This window comes from Poecilia formosa, unplaced genomic scaffold, assembly GCF_000485575.1.
Source record: "Poecilia formosa unplaced genomic scaffold, Poecilia_formosa-5.1.2 Scaffold189, whole genome shotgun sequence".
Taxonomy (NCBI): domain Eukaryota; kingdom Metazoa; phylum Chordata; class Actinopteri; order Cyprinodontiformes; family Poeciliidae; genus Poecilia; species Poecilia formosa.
Genome location: NW_006800128.1, coordinates 96768 through 107886, shown reverse-complemented (window position 1 = coordinate 107886; position 11119 = coordinate 96768). Strand labels below are relative to the sequence as shown.

The 11119-nt window shown below is 38.6% G+C and overlaps 1 protein-coding gene across 4 annotated transcripts in view; it reads right to left on the bottom strand.

Moving 5' to 3' along the window:
* The window catches only part of LOC103147752 (protein jagged-2-like), a 129122-nt gene extending 118553 nt beyond the window's left edge, over positions 1-10569 (bottom strand). For all 4 annotated transcript variants that reach the window (XM_016678758.1, XM_007566251.2, XM_016678759.1 and 1 more), the window contains exons 1-2: positions 10278-10569; positions 8442-8753 (exon numbers count right to left, since the gene is read on the bottom strand). In XM_016678758.1, the coding sequence (XP_016534244.1) occupies positions 8442-8753; positions 10278-10346 (381 nt within the window). In that variant the 5' untranslated portion in view covers positions 10347-10569. The remainder of the gene's footprint in view (positions 1-8441; positions 8754-10277) is intronic.
* Between the last annotated feature and the right edge of the window lie 550 nt (positions 10570-11119).

Genomic DNA, 11119 nt, shown 5'->3' with positions numbered 1-11119 from the left:
TCACTTATTTATGTTTTTAATTAGATTTGATATATTTATTTCTTCAATATTATTTTCCATGTCAGTGTTAATGTCATGGTGGTGTTCAGTGACTCTATGAGACTTTCAATTTGACTCATTAGGATTTGATTAAGAACCAGATTTGTTCTTTGTAATTTCTGTCCAGTAAAACTATTAATCTATAATCAAAAGACAGGTCTATATAAAGATATAATCCAGGTTTCTGTCTCATATCTGTATGGCACTAAAAGGACCTGGAACTTTTGTTTTTCCACTGAAAGCTCTGGTTTGCACAATATGCAATGTGGTTGTGCACAATGCCATGTGGGTGAAATTTTATGGATGATACTCTGATGTCACATTCTCCTGAAGGCAGCACAGCCTTCAGAATATTTAACAACTAGAAAATGGCAAAGAACAAGAATAATTTTTCCACTCTGATTGGCTGCTGTTAGGCCTACCGATTTTAACTTGAATGTTCATTAAATTTTTTGTAGACACCTGTGAAAATAATTTCTACTCCCATGGCTTTTTTGTTCTCTGGGAAATTATTTTGGTGATAAATACAGAAACAAGCATAAAAATCTAAACATCTACAATAGTGATAGTAATTGTGATGATCTGCATTTTTGTGTATTTCTTTCTTGGTTTTTCCTGTGTCCTTGTTCTTTGCGAGTCTCTGTGATGTCCTGTCCTCCCTGTTGATTGATCCCAGCTGTGCCTAGTTTTCCTGATTACCCTCCCTGTGTATTTAAACCCACCTGTTGTCTTTGTCTCTTGTCGGGTCCTCGTCTACTGTCACACGTCTTACGTTCGCTGCTCTCCAGTAGAACTGTAAAGTCCTGGTTAGTGTTTGCTCTCGTTTTCAGTCCTCTGTGTATCAGATAGCTACTGGTAATTAGCTGTGTGCTAAACTTTCTGCCGTGCCGCCTGTGTTGGACTGTGTTTGAGCTTTCATCATTAAATTCATCATCTTCATCGCAACCTGGGTCTCTGTGTTCATCCTCACCACCTCTCATTCATCTCATCATGACAGAAATATTAATAACAAAATAGTCAGTGCAAAGTAGCCTACAAATTATTTGGTGGGGGCGGTGAGGGACCTGGATAAAGGCTAGGGGGATGCTGGCCCAAAAAAGGTTGAGAAACACTGAGTTAAAATAAGTTCATACTCTGTTAGAAATGTGTTTGTGTTATTGACAAACGGCTCTGTTGTAAATACTAAAATGTTAAATTCAGGGTGGAATATTGCAGACATTTTAGGTCACAGCTGCACATTTCCTTAGACAGTATGATATTCTGTAATTCTGACCTGTGCTCAGAATTCTTCCACATGAAGAGCAATTATTTCAACAGTGGCCTACTGTTAAGGTGGAGGCATTCATTCAGTGATGCAAGGTCACTGTTGTTACCAAAGCTTAGGAAATAAGTTGCTGATGTAGGGCTACATTCAGACAATAACTGGTTCAATGCTGTACATATCTATTTGAAAGGAAACTGTTTTCTCAGGAGGAATGCTAGCTGATTTATTTATTTATTTTTGTATTATGGTGCCAATGTCGAATGATCTAAAGAATATAAAGATATAACAATTTCACTGTCTAGTACCAACCTCAGTATTAGTCATTTTCTCTACATTTCAATCAAAAGAAACAAAAATGTAAAGTTTTGTATTACTGTATCTGAATTTAATGAAGTGTGTTAACACTTTCGATGGAAAGTATTAACATAAATTAATTCTTTAATACTTCCTGATAGTATTTCAGATGAAATTAATTTTATAACAATAGTAATAGTTTGCTATATGGTGGCAGACGCAGTAATCCTCTTAACTACGATTGTTAAAGGGAAATCAAAATCACCCAAAAGTGGATTAATGTTAACAGCAGGCTAACTTTTTTTCCAAAACTGGAAGTCAGAAATGAAAAATAAACTCTGATCAATGCATCGCTAACTGAATAATGTCTATTTCAGACAATAACAAATGACTGGAGCAAAGGTACCAGATCACATAAGAAAATGCAACAGGAACACTGACTGGACCTCCACTAACCAATGTTTCCCAGATCCCAAACAAGAGCAAAAAGATGAAAAATACTATTTTCTTATGAGCATGACAGATGGATTTATCTATAATCAACCTATTCCTCAACACTAGCCTCCAAAAATACTAGGCTTGTTGTAAGTTCATACATTATGGTTTCAGAAATGTGAGGATTACATAAGTTTCTTTGTGATGTGGAGGTTGAGTAACACAGAGATTTTAGTTCTCCTTTAGTTGAGAAACCCTGCTGAACCTTCACCAAATACATTTTGTTTTCAAGACATTCGTGGCACTAGTGGTCTTTATTTTCATTAATCAGACAGGAAATGGGCAAAGAGAGAAGATATGCAGTAAAGGTCTGAAGGTGAGTGACTGCGTAGAGCAGTGGTCCCCAACCTTTTTATTACAGCAGACCAAATGTTTTACAGTGTATAAAAAGTGGTGAGGTTAGCACTTCTCATCCGATGTAAACAGTTCAGACGTTACTGAGCTCTCTTCACCAGACCAGAGGTTTTCATGCTTTGAAAACATGGTTTTCCTAGTTTTCAAAGGTTTTCATAGTTTTCATGCTTTGAAGTATGAAATATCGAGGTTCAGGGAAAAGCGGCTCAGTCGTTTTCGGTCTATTGAAAATGGCATTATACACTCTGTGCTTGCAGGGTTTGGCCAAGGTAAAAATTAATGATGTACATTGATCCAAAGCCCCAACAAGTAAGCTTTAAAAAGGTTTTAAGATGTACGCCTCGTTATACATTCATGGATACGAAGGTGAGTTTTTCTTTCTTTAAACTTTGTAGCTAACATTAACTTTAGCTTATGCTAGCAGGCAATATTCTCTGACATTTTTCTTGTAAAAATCTGCTATTTAAGTATCTAAACATTTTAATCCATTCTAGCGGACAATGTTTTTACCTTGTTTTGTACTTATTTTAATGTATATTATGTGTGTTTATTGTTGTTAGCGTCAAACAGAGGCCAAGTAACGGGGAAGGTTACAGTTCGGGCTTTTTGCTTCCGAAGCATGAGTAAGCACAACAAGCCCCGTAGCTTAAAAGTAGGACTGCACTGGTGTCAGAGTTCAAGTTCAGTTGACTGTTCAGGTTCAAAGTTGTTGATTTTAGAAAAATATGGCCGTGTTTTTTAAGGTCTCTGTGTTATTTCATTTTATTACTTTTGCATGTTTCTTGTGAAGAGCTCAAGTAGGATGGTGTTTACAACAGTGCTTTCCGGTGGATCAGTTGTTTGGCTCTCTGGCTGTGGTCTGCCCTCTCATTCCCATACACTCGCTCTTTCGGGCTGAATATAGAAGTGATTCCATGGAAATAACTCAGGGACAGCTCCTTTATTTACCATCCTTCTCCCCCCGGTAGTTGTAGGCTGAAGAAGCTGATCCGGAGTGAAGTGAAGGCTGCAAACTTTGCTGTGCAGCGTTAGCTTTAACTGGTAGCAACGAATATTTATAAGCCACCGTCTTTGCTTGGCAATCCATGAAAACTTAAAATATATCAGGAATACAACAATGTGCATAGTATTGCTTTATTTGCATTTGAAGTACAACTTTGTCTTTTCTAGCTGTCATGGTAACTCAAAGCGGAAACAAGAAAGTCGCATTTTGCTCATGCGGATGTGACATCAGCTCTGTATGTGCAAAGAACCCATTGCTGATAAATTATAAACTTTATTTTTACTCTATTTACTATTTTCAGTCAGAAAATATGAATGCCTTCATGATTTAATTTGTGAAACTGAATAGTGGTGGTTGCTCAGAGGACATAGATGAGATGTTTATAATTGTTTTGGATTACTGTGTATATTGGGAAGAGAAAATCATATGGCAAAGACAACACACCACATAGACAGATTTCACTCATGAAATTTCAGATTGAAATCTTACAAAACCTCTCGATCTTTACTCTGATCCTCATTCATCAGAATAAAGAAACCTGATCAATGAGGAAGAAGCAAAGATGATAGTTTGTTTCATCTATTTTTAACAGAGGAAACATTTTACAAAAAGTTGTCTGATGTCCACCAGACTTTCTGGGTCAAGGCAGTTGTTTTGTCTTCCGTGTCTGCTTTATTTCACCCGAGCACAGCTCTTATTGGCTGTGCTCACGTTTGTCCTCAAGAAACACCAGTGATATCGGGTCAAGATGATCCAACATGTTGAAAACCTCCAATTTCAGATCAGACTCAGATTTATTATTTTAATACATATAAAAAGACATAAAAGCTATCAAAAGTTAAAAAGTAAAAACTTTTAGCATTAGGTCTAATTCCAGTTTAATACAGCCTGATCTACTGCTGCTCAGCATTTCAGAGCTGTCCAACAACTAACAAGGCTGAAAATTGAATGTAGTGCTGAAAATTCACAGATAGTCCATTTTTGACTTCTTTTGCTGAGATAAAGCGTTTTTGGCTTCTGGCTTGCTGATCATTTGGAACATGAAAAATCATTTTGGTACCAAGAAAAAGACATAAATCAGTCCAGTGACACTGGACAATCCAGAGCAGTCCAGACCACCTTCTAATCAGACTAGCTCACTCTTTACACACCACATAGAGTTGGAATATCTCCCAAGATTGTTTTTAGAGACATGGTGATAATAGAAGCATCCTTAAAATCGATGGAATGGGAAAATGAGGTCAAAATCAGCATAATTATCTTGCCATGTGAGCCAGCCATTTCAAATCATGCACCTTTAAGCTGAAATAAAATGCTATCATCCTTTATAACCCAAAGAGTTCACTACCAAAACAGCATCATCTCCAAAATTCAGAAAGGAAATGAAAGTGTTGCTGGTTTTTTTTTTTGTCAACATATAGTTTTTGATTAAAATGTGATTAATTAATTACACATCCTGAAATTTAGTCAATTAAAAGTTCTATTCGAGTTCCACCACTTGCATTTATATATTTTACGAAGAAAAGTATTATTATTTTTAGTATTAATACTACAGCTTGTCCCTTGTTTTCTCTAATTACCATCCCTGTGTAAAACTCAATCTGTTTAGTGCTAAGAACTCCATTAAAAGAGGTTGCTGGCATTTGCACACAGCACTCTTCACCCTCCACAGTTTAAAGAGGCAACCCCATGCATGTGGAGTGAGACAATGACCCAATAACAGACGCAGCCTGAACCTGAGAGACTGCGAGGTAAAGGCATCCCCAGACAACATTCTCCAGGGATCTTCACTTGTTTGAGTAGTTAGTGTTATTGATATTCAGCTCCTGTGTCACATACAACTTAGTGGTAATCCTATCTGCCTGCAGGGCCCCAACTTACTACTTCCATCTTTTACTCTGCTGACAGCTGACCGTGAGGAGTGATGAATGGAGGAGTCATGTAGCCATCCCAGCACACAACCTCATATATATATATATCTAAAATCATAAAAGTACTTTGTCAACAAAGTGTATTTAATAAAGGATGTGCATATACACGTTACTTTTGTATAGACCTGTTGCTTATTTAATAATGACACATTTAGAACTTAATCATTGCAGGACTCTGATAAAGGTATTTTTTCTCCGATAATATTACCTGTTTTTTTTTTTTTACTCGCATGTAAATGTTTCAGATCATCAAAGAAGTGTTAATATCACACAAGCGTTAACCAAAGTTAAAATAAAAAGCAGTTAACGAATGACTATTTCATCTATATAAAATAGTCTTTTTTTTCCCTATATGAAGGGGAAAAAAACATCCAAAACGACCTGAATAATCTCCCTACGTGTGAAATAATACATCAACTGTAACTAACCCAGTATTTCTCAATTCCGGTCCTCAGGCCCCCCTGCACCTGCAAGTTTTAGGTGTTCCCTTCTGTCACACACCTGTATTGAATCTGTGGGTGATTAACAGGCTTCTGCAGTACTTGGTTGCTGCAGAAGAGGTCATGCAATCATTTGAATCAGCTGTTCTGGAATAGAGGCACATCTAAAACATGCAGAGCAGGGGGGCATGAGGACTGGAATTGAGAAGCAGCAAACTAACCACATGTCAAAGGCAACTGAGTTTAGTTTCATCAGCCACACCCAGCCCTGATTACTGCCTAGCCTATAGAATCAAGAAATCAATTAAACAGGACCTGTCTGACAACCTGAAGTTTACCTAATCTATGTAAATTGAAGAACAGGTGAGAAACAAAGTTACTGACATTTGTGAGTCTCAAGACTCCTAAAGTCATTGAAATGTTTTTTGTTAACTCTTTCCAAACTGACAGCGAGGATCATTATCCTTAAAAGAATAAAACATGGAACAATGGCCAAGAGTGGCCAGCCTACAGAGAAGAATGAAGAACAACATCTACAGCTTTGCAGGCCATGCTGCTGCAGTGAAGATCAACGTTCATGATTCAATAACAAAAACCAGAGACACACAAAAAGAGAACCACAGCTGACCCAAAAGCACACAAAGGTTTATTTTACATTTGCATTAAAGATTTTGGGGAAAATATTCTGTGGACTGATGAAACTAAAGTGGTACATCCTGGAATATGTGTACCCTGTTACTTCTGGTGAAAAACTAACAGCGCTAAAGAAAAAGAATATCCTACCCAAAGTAAAACATGGTGATGATGTTACGGTCTGCAGCTACTGTCCTGCTTCAGGAACTGAACAACTTGAGCTAACTGATTAATTCTGTGAGGATTTGGATTTTGTGCGTCTTAAAATTTTCAGTTAATCTCAATTAACTGAAAACTGAAGACTCATCTCTGTGTTGGCCCGGTTACCCCTTATTTGTCTCCAACTGTCCCTTGTTTTCCCTAATTACCTTCCCTGTGTACTACTTGTGTCTCTTGTTCCCTGTCGGATCCTTGTTTAAGCTGTCATGTCATGTGTCTAATGTCCTGTATTCCCAGTGCTACCAGTGTCTACGTTTTCCTTGCCTCATCTGTGCTGCCTGGATTTCTGTTCACCTTTCGTTTATCATTAAAACAATCATTTTTCATCTCAACCTGGATCCAGCCATGTCCACCCTCACCACAAAACCTACAACTCATGACAAATTTTGCTCTCTAGCTCTATGTCCATAAGCAGGACGTTTGACTTAATTTGAATCAAAACAACAAGAATAGTGGGTCAGGTTGGTTTGGATAGATGTCTAATGTAGTAAAAGTAATCAGCATATAAAAAACTGCTTTTTGAACTTATTCTACTTATCTTCACCTAAAACTACATTAGTTTGATTTGCACTACAAAACATCCTTTGTGATTGTGATGTTAGCACTAATATTCTTTTCACAACATAGAATACATTGAAAGTCCTGGCTGAATATTGTATTACGTCTATAAAGGATGCTAAAAACTGTTCAGTCAGATAGCTTAGAGAATCAGTCATTAGAAGCTTTAACAGTTTGTTTTGCAGCTGATTTACTGATTAACCGACTGAACCCTTCAGAACATAAAAACATTCCCTGATTACTGGGTTCATTCCCAATCTCATCCTCTGTTTCCCCTCCCATGTTGTTGGGTTCACAATGACTCGAAGTCATCAGCTATTATGGGAATCAAATGAATGACGTATCTTCCATGAAACCTCCCCTGATTAAGATCTCTTCGTGTGACAACAGTTTCTTGCAGCTCTGATTGCCAGTGCTGATCCAGTTTCCCACGCTGCCTCTCCAAGTAAGGAGCTGGAGCAGGTTTTGTTTGGCTTGCTGCTCTGTTTGGATGAGATAATAGGTTACCTGCCACTTTTTAATCAGAACCACTTTGGAAAAAAAAACATTAGTTTTCCCTCAACACAGGAACCGTCCCACTCCTCTGTCATCAGCAGCTGAAGCTATGCACTGAACTGCTGAACCAAGACACAACTGTGAGCATCAAAGTCCTGTCTTCATAGGAAAGACATGGAGCTTTGCCTCCAAAGCCCCCACACAGGAATGTGATATGTCCAGACAGATAACTGATGATACACACAGAGGTGGCTCTTGCATCAGAGATGCCCTAGGTGAGCCCCCTAAAAAAAGCAAACACACACACCCAGTACTCTGGGAAAACCCATTCTATCATGATACTTGACAGAAACATTAAAGGAGGAGCTGTCTACTCTTTGTCCATCTCTGTGAATGCTCAGACAGATAGATGGAAGTCAAATAGTCAGCAATATTTTTCATTCATAGTGCATAAGGCCAGATGGCACACATTCCCCATTGACTGAAGATGCCACTCAGCAGCAGAAACCTTCCTGACTAACTGACAGATGTCTGACAACATGAAATAGACTAAAGGATCTCCAAAACCACCACTAGAGGTTTTGGTAGCTGAAGTGGTAAAGTCAAAAACACTAGTGATTAACATGTTCCAGGAAAACGTTTTTATGAAATTCTGAAGAAAATGAACTGAAATAATAACTTATGCTGTTTAATAATCTATGACATGATCAACTTACCGGCCATGAGAACTGGAAGGGAATGACAATCTTCCCAGTGTCGTGACTGCCTTTCTGGCTTCCTCTGAACTGGAAAGTATTCCCACCAATCACCTTGGTGATTTCTAACCCATAGGTGCATGGTCCACCAATCTTCACCTCCTGCTGGTATTCCTTTAAGCACACCCTGAAGTAAGTATCACACTCGTCCAGGCCGCAGTTCCCATCTGCCTGGCGGCCCTCCGAGTCGCAGCAGTCGCCGTTTAGGAGCTGGCCTCTGGGGTTTTCCACCGAGATGAGTTGCAGCTCGAAGTAACCCGAAGACTGACACACCTGAAGGGCAGACAGGAAGGTGAAGAAGGCTAAAGCTGCTTGTCTCTACTGCATGCTTTCAATGTGTTGTATGAACAGACAGAAGTAATTTTCTCATGTGGTGTTCAGCCAGCCAAAGCCAGAAATCTTGTTAGTAGTATAAAATTTTCACATATTCAAAATAATCTAAGTATATTTTTGTTACAGTGTTCAGCGGCATTTTATGAATTTGACCCATCAAAGTTTCTCTGATTGATGATCAGAAATTCAAATCCTGAAAAATCAAAACATTTTCTCTTTTCAAATCCAACAATTTTATATCTTAATATACACTTTTGTAATTATTTACTTGAGTTTAATAAAAAAAAAAATCTGACAAATAGACTTACAGATACCCTTTTATAGATACAAGTTTATCATTTGGGGGTTTTTTTCACAAAAAGGTTGCTTGCACATTTTAAAAGCTAGAATTGTTTTCATTAAATAGTAAAATTGTCCTGTGAAGTTGTGATTGTTGTGAAGCACTTTGTTCCATTGAGGTTGTTGTAAATGTGCTATTTAAATAAACTTTGACTTGACTTATAATAATTAAAATTGCAAAAAAAAATTAAATAAAATATGATGGTCAGATTCCTAATTTGTTATGTGAATTTTGAATTATCTGAACAGCATATTTCTTTGTTTCATTCATCAGGAAAACAAAGCCTTTAAGAGTACAGAATGTTTATCAACTCTATCTGAACTGGCTTGCTGAATAACAAAGAGCGGCAGACGACTGGCTGCTAAAAATCGATCCCAAACGTTTCCACCTTCCAAACCCACAAACACTGTTGGAGGAGACATGAGGCTCCAACTGCTGTTTGAGTTCTTAACAATTACTAGTAAGTAAAATAGGGATACGAGTTCTCGAAAGGAGCACATTCTTAGTGAGTCGTGACCCCCAGTGAAGCCAAACCTCAAATTTGGTTTGAGGGCACCAAACTAACCAAGTTTCTCTGAAGTTGATTTCTGTAGCCCTGTGTTGGGGAAAAAGGTGCAATTTCCTAGTTCATGTCTTCTTAATTTCCAACCTGCATGATTTCTGCAGATACTGTACGGTCTGCCAGAGCTCCAGCTCAGCACAGTTTTTGGAGATGCAGTTCAGGTTGCACCTGTTCAACTGACCTTTAGTCTGAAGATGTTTTTTTCTCTTCCCCCCAAAAAGAAAACTAAAATTGACTAATCAGAGATCAGACCTGTTATTTATGTATTTTTACCACTTGCTTGTACAGCAAACTGGAGATTGCCTCACTAATGACAGACATTTCAGACATGGATCATTACTTAACTAATTCAAAGTGACATGATTAAAAATAATATGCAGGTCATGCTGCTGGGAAATATTTGCATTCACTGAAGGGAGTACATTTAGAAAAAAATTGATCTGAGTTCAGCTCCAAATAAATGATGGAGTTACAAAAGATGAGAAACAATAAAACAAGGAAAAAGCTGAATCAAAAGCAAAGCTATCATTTTGCTTGGAGAGCAACCTGATCAAGTTCTCACCTTCGTGCACACAGTCAGCAGGAAGCACAGTATGAAGAAGCGATGCGCTTTCCCAGGGTTATCCCACATGTCTCCGTCCGCTCAGAGTTAAGGATCATCAGGGAAAAGAAGCAGATATGTGCGCCTCAGAGGGTCAGAATAATGCTGGAGATGGACGGAAAGCAGTATCCAGATAGTCGAGGACGTGCAGGACTGCAGGAGGAGAAGCGTACCTCTGCCGCTGCTGTCTGAACCGCGTACAGTCCGCCTCCCACCGCCGCTCTGCTCCGGGATCTGAGCAGCGAGACAGCGCAGCAGCAGCGCGTCTCTGCTGTCCAAAGCAGGAGCAGGAAGGCTGCTGCGACCGGCAGCTCAGCGGGCCAATCATAATCCAGCGAGGTGAACCGTTTCTAACTGAGAGCCAATTAGAAGGTGAAACTCCGAAAGGGACTGCTGATGGATTTACTGTTGAGGTTCGTCTCTGATGCGTTGCTACAAGTATTTTAACGACCGTAAGCATGGAGTCGAGTTTCAATTATTTACCATATTAGACTTTTAGATTTTTACCCCTTAAAACCTGAATGTAAGGATGCTCCTGATACAATATCTGCTTCCATTCTTATATTCTTATAAGAAGCTTACTAAAGGTTTATCCTCTAAACGAGGGCCATAAATGATCAATGAACACATTCAGTTCAGTGTCGTTCGGTTTTCCTGCGTCCTTTTCAGTCCGCAGGGACAGAGTACGGCCGAAAGCGCCCTCTACTGACAACTAAATGGCAAAGTCTTGGATATGAGACAGATGTGAATGGATTCACTAACATACACAGAAAAACAAAACTCATTAGAATCTCATCAAAGTA